This window comes from Fundulus heteroclitus, chromosome 3, assembly GCF_011125445.2.
Source record: "Fundulus heteroclitus isolate FHET01 chromosome 3, MU-UCD_Fhet_4.1, whole genome shotgun sequence".
NCBI lineage: Eukaryota > Metazoa > Chordata > Actinopteri > Cyprinodontiformes > Fundulidae > Fundulus > Fundulus heteroclitus.
In genome coordinates this window covers 35,777,150-35,798,058 of record NC_046363.1, presented here as the reverse complement: position 1 = coordinate 35,798,058, position 20,909 = coordinate 35,777,150, and the positions used below count along the sequence as shown (strand labels likewise).

The 20,909-nt window shown below is 38.8% G+C and overlaps 1 protein-coding gene across 4 annotated transcripts in view; it reads right to left on the bottom strand.

Moving 5' to 3' along the window:
* Positions 1-20,909, bottom strand: part of cadm4 (cell adhesion molecule 4) — a 297,768-nt gene that overhangs the window by 42,542 nt on the left and 234,317 nt on the right. For all 4 annotated transcript variants that reach the window (XM_036135284.1, XM_036135281.1, XM_036135285.1 and 1 more), the window contains exons 3-4: positions 12,363-12,650; positions 4,657-4,818 (exon numbers count right to left, since the gene is read on the bottom strand). In XM_036135284.1, coding sequence (XP_035991177.1) covers positions 4,657-4,818; positions 12,363-12,650 — 450 coding nt within the window. The remainder of the gene's footprint in view (positions 1-4,656; positions 4,819-12,362; positions 12,651-20,909) is intronic.

The following is a 20,909-nucleotide window of genomic DNA, read 5'->3' as shown; positions in this document are numbered from 1 at the left end:
AGAGAAGAAACTGTGAAACAGGATATTGGTTTGCTAGTAGCATTCAATCAGCAAATGGAGGTGAAATGTGCTAGGGTGTATTCTCATAGTTTATAGGTGTTGAATGAAGTGCATTAATAGCGTGCATCAACTATGCAGCTATGGGGAAGCTGTTTGGCAAACAGACAAATGGAAAATAATGGTGTAATTTAAGTGCAGTCCAACTGAACTGAAAGAAATTAAATAATTCCTTTATGCAATAATAAAAAATGTGCATATAAAGAAAAAAGTGAGAAGTAGCACAGAAAAATTTAGCATAAACATATTTAATAAGAAGAATCAATCAAGAATCTTTATTGTGACTATGTATTTTTTTGAGACAGATATCAGCTCAGAATGCACACAGATAACATATAACACACTGACACAACAAGACATACTCGTTTTTTTAAAATAAATTAAATCAGTTGATTGGACTGATCAATATGCTTCCTTAGAAGCTTAAAGCATGCAAATAGTTTTTAAGGTCAGATAAGATTTGTATCTGAGTCAAAAAAGTTAGATATCAGTCCCTTTGTGAACAATATGAACTACGGTGTCGTTACATGAATTAATCACTCAACGTTCCCTCAGTGAAACTCACGCCCGCAGTAAATACCGTGCTATAATTTTAAGCCGTCATTTACAGAACTGTGTGATCAGACATTCCCTGAGAAATTACAGTGTGCAAATAGGAATTACCAGTAGAGTGTTTGTAACATGTAACAGACCACAAAGGTCCGAGCAGGGGTTGACAGCCCTTACAGCTTTTGGAAAGAAGTTGTTTTTAAGTCTGTTAGTTTTTTATTTAATGTTTAGTTTAATGTTGTAAATATATACATACATACACTTTCTGGCATGCTTATCCCTTGTGGGGTTGCGAGGTGTGCTGGTGCATATGTCCAGCTGTCAATCGGCGAGAGGAGGGGTACACCCTGGACAGGTCGCCAGTCAATCGCAGGGCAACACAGAGAGACCGACAGGACAAACAACCATTCACACACACACTCACACCTAAGGAGAATTCAGAGAGGCCAATTAACCTAACAGTCATGTTTTTGGACTGTGGGAGGAAGCCGGAGTACCTGGAGAGAACCCACGCATGCACAGGTAGAACATGCAAACTCCATGTAGAAAGACCCAGGGTCGATATAAGCTGCTATAAGCTTAGGCTACTGAAGGACATCAGGGTGTATTTTTCACTCTACTGAGTTCTACTGTTCTCCAATCTGCAATGCTTGTCGTCATTTCAGCTTTTAACTTTTTGTTCTCTCTCTTTTTTTCTTCATAGTAGGTACACCTGGTCTGGCGTTCTGTTAGCTGTGACATCATCCAGGGAAGACAGATTATCTGCTAATACCATCTAATGTAGAACAGATTACTGGATCAATGTGTGCTTCTGTGTTTTTTGTCTGTCTTGATGTGTTTCTGCTCTGTCTTCTCTAACCCCCAGTCGGTCAAGGCAGAGACCGTTCATATTCTGCTGGAGGTTTTCGTTCCTGTTAAAGGAGAGTTTTTCTTTCCGCTGTCGCTTCATGCTTGCTCGGTATGAGGAACTGCTGCAAAGCCATCAACAATGCAGACGACTGTCCCTGTGGCTCTACGCTTCTTCAGGAGGAGTGAATGCTGCTTGTCAAGACTTTGATGCAATCAACTGGGTTTCCTTAGATAGGAAATTTCTTGACCAATCTATATAATCTGATTGAATTTGACTTTGGAAAGTGCCTTGAGATGACATGTTTCATGAATTGGCACCATATAAGTAAAATTTAATTGAATATATATTATTTTTTATATATTTTTTTTGGATATTGAGTTTGCAATCTGTGTCTACTAAAAAAATTTAAGATGTTTCAAAGTATACAATGATGGACAAAATAAAGTGTAAGGGGCATTGTTTTGAAAACAAATTTCAGAAAGCACAGAAGATGAAATGCCTTTATTTTGCAGGCCTGAAAGTGACTTTATTAATAATGCTATTATAATTGTAGGAAAATATGTTGGTTGTTTGTGAAGTTTATTTTGCCACTAAATGACTTAAAGTCATTAAATACAAGCTTCAGTTTATTGGACATTTATACCGTTACAGCTAAAAAGAACAGATTGTTATGGGTATTTCATAGATCACAATCCATCAACGACTTTGGCAAATAAACCCAACACAACCTTTGAATAACTGAATATGTACCTCACCTCTCTCAGCTGCGGTGTGTGAAGTACCGACTTGCTTGCTTTCACTCATGACTCTATAGTCAAGGCCCACTCAAGTCTGAGTGAAATATTGAATCTATACAGTATAAATCTGAAGAGTCAAGAAAAAAAAGCATTGCAGTTCCACTTTCTGTAGACCACAACTCAATGATTTAAACGTGAAAAGGATGGCAGGCATTAGAAAGCATGGTACGTCTCCTTTATTAACTGGCAGAGATGGTGAATTCAGTACAAAAACAAGGTGGAACTGCAATGCTTTTGTCTGAATTCCTCCTTATTGTCGCCCCACAGCCTCTCTTTTACCCTGCTCTGAGGTGTATCTGAGAGCAACTTGTTTTGGGGCAGTTTCTTTTAATGCAAATAGGCTCCTTGCATCCTTACCACCTCTAGGTCACAGAATATTCCAGCCCACCCCATTCGGCTATTTTTGTAGTACGCTGGGAGACGGTGTAAAGAATTGTCAATACACCCAACAATAAACATTTGTAGTTTTCCACTTGTAGCTTTAGCATCCGTGAGCTAGGACTACAAAATTGCTGCGGAAAAAATTGAAACGGTGGATTCCTGAAATCGGTACTCCGGAAGTTCATGACCTTGTTTAGCACTTCCGCAGCAAATACTAAGTTGTAATTTTTCAAAAAATGTACTAGAAATTAGAGAAAACTGAACAGCTTGAAAAATACGACTTATAAAAACATCTACGCAGCAGCTGGGGAGACTAAATAAAAAAAATTCTGCACTCCTAGAGACTCCAGGTACACAACAAAATGTATTTAAAGGCCAAATGAACGATATACACCATTTAATGTATGTACTTTTAGCTTGACACCATATACCTTTGCTTGGGACTCTTATTTTGAAAGCAGATTATAAGTAGCTTTTCAGTTGTTGCACGGCTGTATGATGGAGTAGGCTAAAAAACTGATTTGACTTTTTTTTTTACAAACAATGAGCATTAGGGTTGTGACACAAGATTTTGCCATGTAAATGTATCACAATATTTCTTTTCAAAGGGAAGTCGGTCTATGTCTTTAAGCATAATTGTCACTAAGTTTAATAATGGAAATGAATTAATTAACAATAGGAACTTAGTAGTTCTTCTGCCTCTCTTTTGGCTATATGACAACACTTAGGAAAAAACAGCTTCAGGCAGCATTTTACACTATTCTATTGCTTAGACATGCATAACACCTGAACTTGTCAAAACTAGACTGCAATTTTCTACATTAATTATAAACTAATCTTTAAAATATTTTATGAAACCGTTAATGTGATTGTAAAATCAAAATTACTAGTTTTCCCCAAAATGTTGCCAAAATCAAAACTCATTTTCGTCTTTTCAACCCAATAAAGTGTATGGTATCATCTCATGTGCCAGACGTACCATTACAATCGTACTAAGAATGTCCTGAAACCAAAATTCCTGTCTGTATCTTACAGTAAGCTTAGTGAATATCACATTTAATTAAATTAATTTGCTGTGATGATACTGGCCACTAACTGTAAGCCGCTAATAGTGCTAAAATTAACATTCAGAGCACTGTGAGAGGGTGATAAATTAAATGACTATTTTCCTTTTTTTTTTTTTTTTTTAATGAATCTAGATAGCATTTGATTACCTTTGGTTAAAATAGAGAATGTAACATCAATCAAAGCTGAATGGGATAATTTTCCACTGAAAAGAAAACAGTAAGAGACTTACTTTGGTATTGCATTTTTGGTATTAGTGCAAACGTAACATTAGTGATGAATAAAGCCACAACATATGATTTAAAAAAAAAAACTGGGTTGGAATATTAAACCCTGATTACCGACTCTTTGAAACACTCTTGTCTTTCTATCTTATCTTGGTCTCCTAAAAGAATATCGAATGTAATGAATTAAAACTACTCTCAGTATTTTAATGTACTTCCTCCTCTAAGATGGCATTAGATTTTACTACCTTCTGCAAATAAGGCTGCTGGGATCAATCCCTCCCTAAGCAGCCCTCAGATCATTGTAAATACTTACCTGACCCAAGAATTTCCTTTTTTTCTGTGGATGTTGCTAAGCTTTTAAAACCACAGGCCAGGACCCTGACTTGGCTACAGGTCTGTTTCTGCACAACACGCATTATGCTTCAACAGGAGCGGGTCTCACACTGGGCCGCTCTGCGTGGATCAGAAAATCTGGTCTAGAATGAAACTCAGTGAATTGAAATTCATTGTTTTAAAAAATGAATAAAAATAAGGGTCTTACTTTGACAATTTTAGCAGGGAAAACAATATAATGAATCGCGTTAACATATTAATTTAGGTGACAGCAGCACAGATGGAACAGTGAGCAGTTTTGAAACAATTAGAAATGAACATTATACACTTTTCATTTGCTCGACAGGTTGTAAGAAATAGGGGAATGGGTTTGGGGGGGGGGGGGGGGGGGACTTACAATATACATCCAGCCGATGATGCCGAACCCTCTTCTGGCCATTCAACGCGGGGTGCTGAGCCTCGCAGTTCAGTGCCGCCCCGTTGTCTTTCCTCTCCACCGGGATGGTGATGGTGTTGTACACGCTGAATGTCTTGCCATTGTCCTGCTGCGACACAGTACCTAGAAAAAAAGGATGAGAGATTAGACGGGAGGGAGGGGAGGCGAATGTGGAAGTTAGCAGCAAAAACACAAATTTCCCCCAGCAGATATAGAAATGTATTGAAAGGAGAAGGCAGCGGGGAAGAGATTGTTAGCCAGGAGCTCAAAGGGGGGGTGGGGTGGGGGTTGGGGGGGGGGGGGCAGAAAAAGTACGCCAACACAGAGGTATAAGTTAGTAACAGATGAATGAGTTTTTCAGAGCTTCAACAGGCACCCACAGAGGGGAAGATGAGTGGAGGACAGAATGAAAAAGGGCCATGAGAAGAGAAAGCAATTTGCATCTACATTTCACGGCAATTATGAGCAGCAGCACCGTTTGTATTCAGATAGCGAATCAACTAAATGTTTTGTGTGCCTGCGACCAAAAGAAAGGCAGCGGAAAGGGAAGGAGAGGGAGCAAAGGATAAAAGAGGGAATATGCATAAACCAATTGAGATTTTAACTGGAGCAGACGTTGGGTGGGGGAGTGGGATATCACAGTGAAAGTGTGAGAGAAGAAAAGAAAAAGAGGCAATAGAAATATGATTGATGTGGGTCTGTGTGTCTATATGTTTGAAGGAAAGCAGACATGAAAGAGGACAACAAGAACGCCGAGCAAGATGAGTGGCGGGGAGGGAGGAGAGACAGAAGGGGGAGGAGAAAAAGCTGGGGCCAGCTAACGGGACTTGACACGGTCACGTACCGGGAGTTTGTGCTTGTTTAGGCAGAATACAATATTACTTTTATCAAGCTGAGTTTTCAATTATTGCTGCCAAGCAAATGAAAGTTAGCTTAATCGAAGCCTGGGAGATGGCGACCGTGGGTTCTGATGAACAGAAATGAGGGGAACGGTGGAAAGATAGCGTCTTAATTAAAGAGTGCCTCCTATATCTGGTGGGATCTGCTTCTAACCTTTAGTGTCACAGTTCATTTAGCTCAAGGCCGTAGGAGGAAGACGGCGGGGAGAGAAAACAGGAGGAGAGGAATGGAGGGAAGAGAAGACAGAGGCATAAAGGTACAAAATCCGCCAAGAGAAGTAAAGTTCACGTCTGTCTTTTTGAATTTTGACGGCCTTTGCAAACTTTAACTGAGCTTCGATGCATTGTGACTTTGACAGCAATGGAGTTATAAAAAAAAGTATCAGATTAAAACAAAAGTCAGAGAAGTAAAAGAGAAGACAGACGGGATAGACAGAATGATAAAACAGGTGTATGCTGACAGGGAAGATGAATCTGGATGAAAGGGGGTTTCAGACAAGAAAGTGAAAAGAGATCATAGCTGACATGAAGTTCTGATAATTTTAAATACTTCTCAATATACTTAATACTGCTCTTCTATAACTGTTTAATGCTAATTATCAAGCAGGACTAAGACTCTGACTATATTAACATGACAACAGTTTGCACAATGTTATACAATGTTACTGGTAACTGTAAAACAATACAAATAAAAGTCTGAAAAGTGTGGCATGCACATACATTCAAACTAAGAGACAATCGTGTGTGGAAACACATCTCGCTCCATTTGGAGCTGCAAACTGTTTCAGGTTGTGACTCAACCAGCTTTGTACATCTTGAGGCAAAACTTTTTGTCCATTCTTCTCTGCAAAATGGCAAAATGGCTTCTCTGCACATTCTGAATATGTTTATACTGTTAGTACCTTATTATGAATATACATTTTCATGCTTTGACTAAAGTGCTTAATTGGATTCAGGGTCTACAGTAGACCTTAGTGGGAAATTCTAACACAAGAATAGGCTTTTAGACAAATGATTGGATTGATTAGGGGCGTCAGATTCAAGGGGCTGGATCCATATGCTTAGCACTCTTTTTTGGGATTTGTAAGAAATGTAGAAATCTACATATTATTTTCCATCCAATTGAAATTCTGCATCAAATCAAATCCCAGGAAAATGCATTTAAGTTTGCGGTTCACAGGTTTGAAAATACATGAGTAAATACAGGGGGGTGGATTACTTTTTTAAAGCCCTGCAAGTTAAGCTTTTGGATTTTTGTTTTTAATTTGAGGGCAAACTGTACCAATTTCTTTATGAGCAAGAAGAGGTGCAGAAAGCAACTAAAAGGTTTGTCAGAAGAGGGTGTGAGTTAGGCTAGGCAAATACACACTGTTACAGTCATTAGCGCTGATGTCGTTAACAGGGCTAACAACTTATAAAATTGCTTCAGACAACTTAAAAAGTCAGTTTCATGATCATTTTGTCTTCGTTTTAATGAAAGAGTAAAATGCTGTTTTAGCGCAGAGCTGCTTACAGTGCGACTCTTCTCACACTTTAGAGTGTGTGTAATTATACACATCAGAAGGCTCTGCTCCTCATTTGAATAATTAATGATTGTTCACGACTGGAAGCCTCATTAAAACACACTGTATAGTTATAATAAAATTAATAAAAGATTTAACAGTCTAACACATCCAACAGTAAATCAAAACTTTTTTTCTCACCAATATTTTAGAAACAAAAAAAAGGATTTCCTGTGTTATGGCGCTTTTCTGTGTTTAAAGGTGTGCAAAAAAGACGAAAATGGTCAGGGGATATCGTAAAGTAGATATACTGTTTCAGCCAGGTATTATTTGTACAACAGGGTTATTGAACAGTGGGAGTTATAAATGATAGAATTTGAATATTTTCCAATATAGACTAGTAAACAGAAAGATACTTGAACATTGAAAAATGATTTGTGTTTGTAAACTTTTTCCAGCAACCCTACACAGATAAGCTGGTACAGCCAATGGAAGGATAGATATAACCTTTATTTCATATCTAATTTTATAAAAGTCTATTAACCATCCAACCATCTGTCGTTTTTGTAGCTTTCATATTCAAAGCATGGCAATTATAGAAATATATTCCATGAAGTCAAACTGAAAACTTGTATCTATAAAAAAATAAATGTTACCTTTGGAAATTTCAGTTGTGAAAACAATTATTTTTATTCTCATTAAACCCTGATTTATACAACTAGTCTTATTGGGACACGATTTCACATTTCTAAGAGAGACCTGTTTTATACCTGAATATAATTTATGCATGAAAAACTAGTTGGTAAAAATAATTCTGCCCTTTGAAGTTGAGGTTATTATCTATAGATTTCCTGTTTCACACATAGAAATCTGCAAACACATAAATGTATTTTTTTTCTTACTCTGAACATTTCATTGTCAGTGGACAAAATTGTATTTACTTAAATGAGTGCAATTGTTTAATGTGGTTCTAGGATATAAATCCAAACGAACACATTCGGTACCAGCATACTGGTACCGGTATTATCACCTAACTACATCACAGACTTGCTGTCAGCGTATCAACCCTCCAGACCACTAAGGTCTTCTGGCTCAAGTCTACTCTGCATACCCAGAACCAGAACCAAACATGGAGAAGCAGCATTTAGTTCATATGCTCCACTTATCTGGAACAAACTCCCAGAAGACTGCAGACGTGCTGAAATCCTAATTTGCTTTAAATCAAGGTTAAAATCCCATTTATCTAGAGTTGCCTTTTAATGTTAATGTTCAATTCAAACTGTTGTAGTTCACTGAAACGTCATTAGATTAAGTTCGTAGTCCAACATACTCTTGACTATTCCTCTGCACTTTCCTCTGTATGTTTTCTTTTCTTATGTTCTGTTCATGTACAGCACTTTGAACTGCCTTGTTACTGAAATGTGCTGCACAAATATAAACTTGCCGTACCATTGCTTTAACAGAATGTCCAAGGCTCCATAAAGGTCAGACATTGTGCTTAAAAAAAAGTATAATTGGTGCATCTCACCTGTGCTGTAAGCTTTCATAAAAATTATAGTAGTACAATCTCTGTCAACTCAGTTAACCAAACAATATTTTAAAGGAATTTGTATCACGTCGAGCGTCAGACACACAAGCTGAGTAAAGAGAAACGTGAGTGAAAAAAATAGTTTTTCTTGACTGAATAGGCTCAAGGCTTTAGAAAGTTAGATCTCAGCCGTGTTATTGTGTCAAGTGCGCCTTTAATAGAAAGTAATAGAAATAAAGAGAGAAAATGAGTTAAATCAAGGTAACAGCCTGAAATACAGCTCTTGGATCTTTCAGAAGGAAAGGACGAAATGGTAAAGGGTTAGGAATGAAGCCGTCTGCCTTCAAGAGTCAGAGTCAGAGAGAGAGTGGGAGAGAGAGAAATATTAGTTTGGTCTGAGCCTTTGTGTTCTAGTGAGCTTGTCAGATTATGTGCAAATAACATACACTTTTAATGGAATATCCTACAGACATGTCTGTTTGGGTTTGTGCATTTGGCAGATGCTTTTATCCAGAGTGACTTACAAAGGAGGAAGTAAGAATGCAGTAAATATCAAAGCCAACAATAAGTGAATTAGAAGGAAGACCACTAGGCAGGCTCAGTCAGAGGCGACATTGTAGAAAAAAAAACAGTACAGGGATAAAGAGAAGATAATGAGGTTGTAACAGAAGGGTTGAGGAAGTCGAAGGGGCAAGGAACTGCAGGGTGGGTGCCAGGGGAGGAGAGGCTCTCTGAAGAGGTGGTTTCTTCAAGAGTTTCTTAAACGGAGAGAGAGAGATGTTCCTGTTCTGATTGCACTGGTTAGGTCAGTCCACCATCTTAGAACGACCCATGAAAAGAGTCTGAATGGTTCCTAAGCATGGTGAGGGTACGGCTACCCGACGATCCTTTGAGGAGCGGAGTGACCGAGTCGTGACATGTATCTGCGAGAGCACTCAAGTACACAGGAACTGATCCAATAAGTACTTTGTGGGATAACATGCGGGCCGTGAATGGGAAATAGGAGGCTGAGGGTGCCCAGTGGAGCTCAACAAACGGAGGAGTGACGCGTGCTCTTCTAGGCCGTTAGAAGACCTAAAAGACGAGTTCTGGACCACCCCCGGCGGTTTCACGGCAAAGAAAGAGAAACTTGGTCGTTGCAGTAGTCAAGGCAGGAGATGACCATGGACTGCAGCAGGAGCTTAGTGGTGTTTTGGTTTCAGTACAGCCTGATGTATACTGCAAAAAGAGAGATCTGCACTCTATTTATAAAAATGGATTGCAAAAACTGTTGCGCTTTATGCCAAATTCAAGTAAACTTACAAACTAAGTGTTACTTTAATTTAAATACTTACAGCTGCTAAAGGTTCAGATTGTTCAATTACTTACAGCTCCTGCCAAAACTGGTCAGAGTCATCTATTTTGCCACAGTTCAATGAGAAATGTCAATGTATTTTATTGGAATTTATGTAATAGACCAAAACAAAACCAAGCTGTAAAGTGGAAGGAAAAGTCACACATGGTTTAAAAAAGAATAATCCTAAAAGTATGACGCTGGTGTGTGTTGCCCTTCTTTACTCTAATACTTAATCTGTACATTTCCCTGAACACAACATTTCAATAGTGAAACATGGTGATGGCAGCATCATGTTGTGGGAACTGGGCCTTACTGGGAAGGGGGATGGACCTAAACACATCGCAACTTTGAGGAAAAAAAACCCTCTCAGAGGCTTTAACCGACTTGAGACGGGAGTAGCATTTCTTCATCCAGCAGAAGAACAACCCCAAACATACAGGAAGAGCTCAAATCGGGCATGTGGATCAGAGGTTACAAACCTTTTTTTTGCCTATGCAGGCTGAAATTTGAAAGTTGAAAGTATTCATGGGCCACAAAATTTTGATTTTAAGATAAGAAAATGCAGAAACAACCTTTAATTATTTCTACTTTTATATTCTAAACGATAAACTAAACATTGTTTTTTTTTTTTCAAATGAAAGGAACATGATGATTTCTGCAGAAAATGGGATTTAACCCATGTTAGAACCGAAAAATCAAAAGGGTCTCCAAAGAAGAAAGGTGAATAATTTCTGAAATCTATGTCGTGGGCTATTCTAAGCAACAAGAACAGTATATGGTTCACTCTTCAATACTGCTTCCTTCACATCAACTGTCTGTTCAAATTTTTCCTGTTCTTGAATTGGAGTCAGGGACAGCAAAGAATCATTCTGAATTACTGGAAGGTATAATTGCAGTAGAATTTGTTACAAAAAGGTATTTACTCAGAGGGACTAAATACAAATGCATGCCACGCTTTTTAGATTTTTATTTGTAAAAAATGGTAACAGGTGTGTATATGTTTCCTTCCAAACAACAGAGCTACATCGTGGGTCTATCACACTAAATCCCAATGAAGTATGTTGAAGTTTGAGGTTGTGACATAACAAAGCGTATAAAAATACTATAGAAATACTTTTGCAAGGCAACGTTATCAGCACGGAGAAAAAAAAAAGCTGATTTCCATAATATATATATATATATATATATATATATATATATATATATATATATATATATATATATATATATATATGAAAATATAGATGTTTTTTTCCTGGCCAGACAAAATTGAGATCAGCTGTAACCAAAATGACAGGCAGGGGAAAAATGACAGAGGAGCCTTGAAATATTTATGAACAAAAGCATCCAAAATGAAGAAAGTCTGATGGCTTAGTGTTTACTGATGATGTGATAAAAGAAAGAGACTCAGCCGTCTGAATTTTAAAATGTACCATATATACAGTGAATATACTATCTGCTCGGATCCAGTCAAATTCAAAAAGGGTGATTAGAAGAAGCTTCACAGAACAGATAGCCAGTGACCCAAAACATATTGCAAAAGCAAACCAGAAGATTTCGATGGTAAAAGAGAGGAGTATCCTGCAGTGCCCAGGGTCAATCCCTTGATCTAAACCTTACTGAGCTGCATTTCACTTTCTGAAAGCTTTATTAAAGGCCGAAAGACCTGTGGACACACACAAACGCTGCAGCAAAGGTACTAAAATAAGGCTATACCAGGTGGTTACTATGGTGCAGCAGCTCAATTCTCAATAACTCATCAGCATATCATTGTGTAAACATTGAATATAATTTAATCTTCAACCATACAGAATGCTAGTGGACAGCAAAATAAGAACGTTTAGTGCTATAAAACGTGTCACTTTTCAAGAACAATGTTTTTTCCGAACTGTAAATGGGTTTTGATCTTGAGCGTGAACGAACCCTAAAAATAATAACTAAGTGTGAAGACATTTCATGATGCCGATGATCCGTCGTCTCTGTATGAACTCCTACTTAGAAACAGCACGGTCTGGTTCTTCAATAAATGGATAATAGCTCCTTGAAACAACAGGAGTGCAAAATGACCGATAGCTCCAATGTGAAGAAGTGTTTTATTACAGCGATTAACATGGAGGAAATGCTGGTTGAAAGTTTGGTAGCTCCACAGCTCGAATATTAACTTTTCCTCCATTTATCCATCCGTCGTTACCCGCTCTCTCTCTTTTTCTGATCCATCTCCCTTACACCGTGTCAAGCCATCAGTCACTCATCCATTTATTCCCATTTTATTCTGCTCTCAATCTGTGGCGTAACCCTACCACTCCACTTCACCTGTCTTATGCCATCTCATTACCTTTCACATTCATCTCTCCTAACCATCTACCCATCCATCACTCCGAGCCTGAGACGTGTCCTTGTACCTGGTATCTCGCGGCCGTTGCGCATCCAGCGCAGGGTGGCAGCCGGCTTGCTGCGCGGCGACACGCAGGTGAGCTTGGTGTCGCCGCCCTCCACGGCCTCCTCCTTCACCTCCACCGTGGGGGTCTCCGGGGGGACGGAAACGGAGAGCGTCGCCACCTGGTGGTGCGTGGAATCCGTGTACAGCTGGCAGAAGTAGCCTCCCTCGTCGGACACGCTGACGTTGGTCAGGGTGATGCGCACCAGCTGCGGCGTGAAGAGCACCATCTGGAAACGGTCGTCCTTCAGAGCTGGAGTTGGGTGAAAAAGTGAGGGAGAATTTTTGAGATGAGGAGAGAGAACATGGAACTATTGTTGAGGTGGACAAAAAAAGAAAAGAAAATAACATTAGGCTGTAAACAAGGGGGGGGGGGGTAGTAGCAAGCAGAAGGGTTGGTTGGTGAGATTAAATCCCACACAACTAAAGAAACCGTTTTCTGTTATTTATGAATGAGAGAAATTGATTTTAAATAACCATACATGGGGATTTTTGGGCAAAGGTTTTAAACCATCCCTTATGTTTTTTTCCCACCTTGTTTCCAAGTAGCTACACTTATTTTTTTTTTTGTTATTTAATGTGGTAACCGTCAGTTCTGCATCTTTTCCAAGGATCTTTTTAAGTTTCCCTTTGCTCTTCTGTTTAGTCCTTGTGTCATTTGTGAAGTAGGGTTATACGGTGCTTCTAAAATGTGTACAACCCCCTGTTAAAATACAAGGTTTCTGTGTTAAAAAACAAACATTGTTGGAAAAAAAAAAAAAAAACGTTTAAAAACTTTTCCATGAAGACAAAGCCGGTACAATTCAACTGATAAACAAAAAGAAATTATAAAAAAGATAAATTAAAAAAGTAAAAAGCTGCAATAATGTGATTGCACAAGTGTGAGCACACTTAGCCTAATTTTTGAAGCACCTTTTCAATTCAGTTCCAGCAGTCACTCCTCCTGCCATCAGTTGCAGTGAATCTGATTAACCTGAATAAAGTTAAACTAATTAGCATCCCTTAGCTAAAGCCATAGTTTGAAGACAGGTTAACAAAGATTAAAAGGATGTCATTGTTTAACGATGTCAATCAGAGAGCAGCATGCAAAAATAGGTGTACAGCATTATATATACACAGTGAGGGCACCATTTTTAAACGATTAGACAACTATGGAACCGCAGGGACATTACTGAAACTGGAGTTTTTTTTTTTTTTTTAACTGACCGAAGATAAGACAAGACAGAACCCGGTCAAGGAGGCTGTCAGGAATGCAGAGGATCTGCATGAACTTCTAGGCAGTACTAGTTGCTGTTTACATGCAACAAAAGCCTGTTCTCCATTTGCTCATGACAAGGAGTAGAATAAAAAAACATTTCAACCTGCTAAACAGTCCTAAAACCTTGTGAGATGACATGTTATGGTCTGATGAGACCAAACTTGAACTTTTGGTCACAACACTGAAGGTTTTCGCACAGAAACAGAACATTACCAAAAGACCACCACACCCAAATTAAATAATGTGTTGGCAGCATCATGCTCTAGGGTCCCTCGGATAGAGTTACACCTAAATGAAAGGTGAGTGAAATTATTGACGGCTTTAAATAACGGTCAGTTTTGACTCAAAACCTTAGTCTGGTAGCGAGCTGAAGATGAAGAGAGATTTAATTACTTAGCATCACTGTGAGTCCCAGTATAGGCTAGAATGAACAAAACAATGACTGCAGCAGAAGCAAACTAAAGTTTCGGAGCTGGCCGGTCAAGTTCAGAAACTAAATGGCTTTATAATCTCTGCTGCTCAGAACAAACTCAGTGTTTGCAGCATGCAAATGGTTGGACGGGTTCTGATCTGATCAGGAATCATTTTACACTGTCTCTTAGATGCTAATGTACACTTGCACATGCCTTAGATACTCCGAGATGTTGCTGTACCATCATGCATATTGCATATTATTGCATATTAGCATCTTATTGCATATTATCTCATGTTGTTCTATAAATAGGCTGGTGTTTTTCCACTGTTTCACTTGAATATTCATATTTTTTACCTGCGTATGCTATGTTATCGGTGATTGCGTAATACTTACTCTGACATTTACTTTTATATTGGCCTCTCTGATAAAGCTTATTCTCTTATTCGGAACTAACTTTAGATTAGATTGTTATGTTTTTTTTATTACTGAAAATTGTGTGTAACTGTGTCATTGCCACTGTCCTGTCTGAATTTCCCCATTGTGAGACAAAAAAGGTATTTATTTTCTTATCTTAACTTAAATTTGACTGAACATCGTTGGGTTCACCGTGGAGAGTGCTGTGCCCAAGAATTGTCCTCAGAATTAGTCAGATTTGGAAAACCATTTCAAGGTAGAGAGGTCAAACACTGTATTTTCTCCCACTAAAGAAGACTAAACGCTGACATTGAATGAAAATGTGTGTTTTTCTTAAAACACAGTATTAGGTTAAAGGTGTGAACTCTTACACGACAAAGTTATCGAAACGTATTCTCTATTCTTCCTCCTTACAATTTTTTTTTTTCTATTTCAAGAGGACTTCTGTTACACAGAGGGAGGAAACTGTTTTAAAATACATTGTTGTGATCTAATTTTAGGTCAATATAACCTGACATTTCAAGTGGATGTGTAGCTTATTTGTATCCACTGTAGCCTAATATCGCTACAATAACAGTTTCCTGTTACCATTGATAATTGTTTTACAAAAAGACATGATCTACCATTTATATTTTTGGCTTTGATAATAAGATCAGTGAAGACCAATAAACGAAAGGTCATTGAGAGCTGCAGCTTAAAATACGCAGGTGCTTTGCCTTCGCATCTGCAGGTCAGTAGTCGTATTGTGTTGCAAGTCATTTTTAGGATACATAGTTTTAGTCACGTTAAGTCTTTTTTTAGTGCACATCTCTGTAGATATAGATAACCTTTCAATGCCCTGTGCGTAAGTATTAACTGAATTCCCCAGAGAAACAGAGGCCGCATAATTCAGTGGCATGACATTTTCAGCTTTGAAATCAGTTATTACTTGGCCTCCAGACAGTTTGCTCTGTTTTTAGAGAACAGTCGGTTCTATCTCATAAAGCAAGCAGCCTGAATAGCATTTTCACCATCTAATTTGTGATGTCACTCCCTATGAAAAGCTCAGCAGAAGAAATGGAGGCTTTGAGCATCCCAGATGATTACTGCCCTGGAATTGATAGCGCTGAATCTAAGGCAAAAAAAAAAAAAAAGAAGAAAAAAGTTCAGAGCAAGTTTGCAAAGTCAGTCTCCAGAGCTCCTGAGCAGCTTTGATACATGGATTGATACAACTCAGCCCATGTATAGTTTCCCTCATTTCCTGCTCATTTTCTCCCTCGTACTGATTGGACTGTCAAGAAGCAGAATGTATGCTTTCCTTCTCCTTAGCTTGCTTCATTTCTGCTTCTAATTTGAGAGAAGATTGTTTCAAGGTTTTAATTAGTATTGTTTCCCTTGCCTCATTTTTGTGCTGCGCAAATAATGCTATATGTGCAGTGAAAAAAAAAAGGGAAGGCCAATAAAGTGAGTACAAAACAAGCTTTTGACTCAGTCAGAGAGAAGCTGAACACTCCAAGTTGTAATCTGACATCAAAACGAAACAATTGCAGTCCACCTTGAACCTCAAAAATCAGTGAACTACAAAACATTGTGGGACACGAAGAAGCAAAAAACGGAGGAACATTAAAAGGAAAAAAAAAAAGCGAAAAGGTGAGAGAGTCGCAGTTTTTCTTTTGAAAGGAAAGGAGTCGAGTTAATGGGAGGAAAAATGCTGGTAATAACTAATAATTCAATAGCTGTCTGTGGATGACAGTAACTCGCCGACCACAGATTCACATGAATACCTTTTGAGCTGACCGTGAAACTGCTCTCATTCTCTGCTTGGTTCTGTCCCTCTTCTGTTTCTCTTTGTGTTTGGCTCCCGGAGATAAAAATCCTAACACCTCCCTTATGTAGCACCCGGCCACCTCACAGCACAATTCACAATATAGGAGACAGATAGCGGCAGACACGTTATGGTGGCTAAGTGCATCTTTGTTTGTTTTATAGAGGGAGTGAAGAGCAAACAAAGGAAATAAACTGATATAAGCGCAGTACTGAGCACAATAGAGTGGCTTGGAGGCATGGAGTCAGTCCACTCCTCCAGATCCTACGCCACCATAATCTCTCCACCTCATCCAAATTTTTTCTCTCTCCCTCTCTCTCTCCTCTGAATAGCGGGGTGAGGATTGTTAGAGCTATTCCCCACAGACAGGTAAGTCTTTTTCCTCCCCTCTGCACAAAATGGCAACTAAATGTCAGACTGCTGTTCTAGTCCAAGTTCACCTTTATTGTCCTGTCTCATTTGCATGCTGATGAGGGCTGGCAAAAGGAGGAGAAATAGAGACGTGGACCACTGAGAAGGAGAAAGGCTCCATTTGGTTGGTTCCCCGCCTCTGCTGAAGCGGACGGTCCTCACGTTCTTAGAAAACACAACTCCAGCTGGTTGCTTGTTTTCGAAACATGCCGCCTTCGCTATCTGCAGCGGCCGTATTTGGGGAGTTTAGGGCTAATGGGAGTGAACAGAGAAAGGCCCTGGTTTGTGGTCTGGGTGGCAGATAGGCAGCAGATGTGGATGTACGGAAGTAAAAAGCCGACAAAATGTTACTAATGTTCCAGGAAACTGTCCAACAGTGGAACTTCTTGTTTTTCTTCCAGAAGACAAATTATTGAGCTGCAATTATTGACCTCGAGAAGACAAATTATTGAGCTGCAAAAAACTTGACAAATTCTGGTTTTGTCAAGTTTCAGTCACAAACTGTAACACAGTTTACTGGGATTTTATGGCCATAGGCCATGAAGTAGTGCATAATTGTGTGACCTAGGGATAACTTAATGTTTGTGTAAGTAAGAAATAACTTTATTGGTTCACAATGGGGATTTTGAACACTTCATCTAGGTGTTCTGTGAAGGCCTGGGAAGTTTGTCAGAAAACAAAAGTATACAAACAGCATCGTGATAACCAGGGAACACACCAGACAGGTCAGGGTGAAAGTTGTGGGGAAGTTTAGGTTAGACGTAAATTAGAAAACGATATCCCAAGGTTTGGACAGCTCACGGATCGCTGTTCAATCCAACTCATGACAGTGAAAAATAACACAGCAAAAAAATTGCACTAAAATCAGTGAGGGTTCTACAAAGTATCGAACTCTAGGGTGCTATGCACAGCAGACTTTTTTTTTTTTATTTCTTTATGCCAAAAATGTTGTAAATCATATATCATTTTCCTTTCACTGCGCAATTATGTGCTCTGTTGTGTTGGTCTTTCAGATAAAATCCAAGTGAAACAGACTGTATGCAACCACAGTTTTGTGGTTATATAAAATATTTCAACAGGAACGAATGCCTATTCAAAGTACTGTAGCAAAATAAATGTTACACATTGGCAGAAATTTGCATCGCCTCCTGAAGCTATGTCTTTTCCCATTTGCCTTTTTGCTTCACCCTCTGCCCTGTTTCTGCTTTCTCCTGCTCTATATTCTCTATCATTTTCTCTTTCACTCTCTGCTTCACACCCCGTCTTTCTCTCTCGCCGTGTTCCTATTAGTTTTCGCCATGCTTTCCTGAAGGGTGCAAGTCAAAGTCTCATGTGAGACCAGACAAGGCAGCTCAGTTTAAATAGTTAATGCAAATTACAGTTGTGCTGATCTGATAGAACTCAAGTCAGGGCTGAAAGTTAGATTTTCTTTCCAAAAGCACCGACTTCAACTCGCCAATTTAGCCCGCTTCTTGATCGAGGTGACAGACAAGTGAAGTGGGGATAAAATGTGCAGTGCAGAGTGATGCATGTGTGAAAAGTAATTCTACGTCTGCAATTTTGTCTGAGTTCTCCTTGCAGAGAATATAGAGACTTCTAGATAGTCAGACTGTTTCCTGTTGATTTGTCTTGATTGCCGAATCAAAAATAATTGCTGTTGGTAGCTTCTTTATGATTAGAGGGTTAAAGATGTGATCAAATATAAACTTTTCCAAACAATCTCTTAATAAATAATTACGGACAGAGATAAAGTATGACTCACTCACTGCTGTTTGTTTTGTCTGCCTGCACAACCTTAACAAAGTAATGTGAGGCTAAATTGAACAAATCCCTTTAATGAGCTGGCCTTTGGGTAGGATGCACTGTCGCCATTTTTTTTATTTATTTATTCATAGAAAGTAGAAGTTCTAATACGGGGTAAGGCACATTTTACCCCTAAGTAAACTCATGATGTAAAAGCATTGCAAGAATTTTCCATTTTAACATGTTTTCATCAGATCAAGGTTTAACTTTTGTATAACCTTCAGACCTTAGGCTATTCATCAAGCTACTGTTTATTACCTTGAACTGATGCAAGTTCTTTCATTAGCCAGAATCAGCATCTACAGTTAAGAAATGTGAACCTCCTCGCTGCTGCTTAAGAGGAAATACATTCATCTGCATTTAAGTTGAGGGAAAAGAGGATGTTTAAGGCAGCCTGAAATCAGGGGTGTCTCCAGGGATTTCTATATAAATCAGCTAATCTTGTAACAAAGCTTTACTGATTAGTCGCCACTTCTCTAAAGATACGACGCAAACCCGTATAAAGAAACTACAAATTAAAATACTGATGTCCCTCCTTCATCTTTCTCTTTTCTTCACTATATCTGTTGTATTTTTCTTTTCTCTCGGCTTACCTGTCTCCAATTTCCAGGCAAGGCTCCCTCGTCTCTACAGAGGGACGGGAGACTCGCCTCCATCATGTTTTATAGACTGTAATTACCGTAAGGGCCAGAAACGATGCACACCTTAAGATAAATTACAGTACAGAATACAAAACATGGCCAGCCTGTGTGGAACTTTCTGTTTTAATCAATGCATTGAACTTAATTATGTTTGACTGGCAGTTAAGACATATGATGTGAGCAAACTGTGGCAGATTAAGAATGAAAAATTGATGAGAGATATTTTGGAGGTCAGCCGCATTCGACTACAGCAGTCTGAGAGAAGGTAGCTCAGCAGAAGAATAAAGTCTTTATTCCACTTGCCCTAAATCAAGCATGGAAAATTACCACCTGTCACACAATTAAATGAGCAGAACAATCCTTCTACAAATCACTCAAAAATGTGTCAGGGAGGGTAAAGCAAGATATTAAAAAAACACATTATTTCCCCTTTGAGGAGAGAAAGAGAACCACATTGGTGTATCAGTTCATTGTTTTTTAAAAAAAAAGAGCAGTGAGGAGTTTGCCGAGTACTGAGCATCGAGGTGAGCAGGTGCTTTTTTAAAGGGAGTTCGGTGTTTCCAGTTGGCTGCTCTGCCAGACCGTTTGAGATTATTTCTGCACTGAAACTCAGCAAGCTTTGGTTTTGTTACCGCTATCGGGAAGGTGAAAGAAGACGTGCATGCATAAAATTAAAATATTGTTTAAAAAAAAAATGACCTTGCATACAAACAATTTCAGGCTTTTTGCTCAATAAGAAGTCACTGATTAGCTGTAGAAGACAGCTTTCTAGTGGTTAATGGATTTTGTATATTTTTACACATAGTCTTTTGATTGCATCTTTCGGTGACAACGTAAAGCTCATTTACAGATCATAATCTTGTTTAGAGGGTTATTTTAATCACCGTAATAGACACGCAGTGGCTCTCCAAAGTGTACACATCTCTGTCGAGCTGGAAGGGTTTTATATACAGAACTAAAATGTGACCACTTTCAATGGGGCATATATTCTACACAATAAAACAGTTAGAGGGGAAAAAACAAACAAAAAACTAAACAATAATTTGTTACAACTACTTTTTGTTTCAATTTACCATGCAGTCTTCTGGAGTTACACCACAAGATCTTCAGTAATCTGCTAGAAAGATGCCTGGCTATCTATTTTGTGTATAATATTTTCATTCTTTGCAGTTCAGCCACACATAGTTGATAACGATCCATTTATTAGGAATTGTGCATTGAACTGGCTCAATTTATTAAACTACATAATGACCAGCTGAGGCCAGATATTAAACCAGTTGAAACAGGCTAAGATCTCTGTCGCATACTGGCTGAGGGCACCTTTTTAGGATTAGTTTAGGTTTCCAGAGAGGAAATATTATGAATACTCGCTAAAATGTCGCATTGCTGTGGAAAAAGTATTCATACTCATGTAATGTTTTCCATTTACAGCCCGAATTTTTGTGACATGCCAATATAAAGCAATGCATAGTGAAGTGGAAGGAAAATGCTACACAGTTTCACAGTGGCACCGTGGGTAGCACTGTTGCCTTGCAGCAAGAAGGTCTTGAGTTCAAGTCCTGGGTCTTTCTGCATGGAGTTTGCATGTTCTCTTTTGGGCATGCGAGAGTTCTCTCCAGTCCTCCCACAGTCCAAAAACATGACTGTTAGGTGTGCGTGAATGGTTGTTAGTATTGTCTGTCTCTGTGTTGCCCAGTGACAGACTGGCAACCTGTCCAGGGTGTACCGCCTCTCGCCCAGTGAACGCTGGAGATAGGCACCAACAA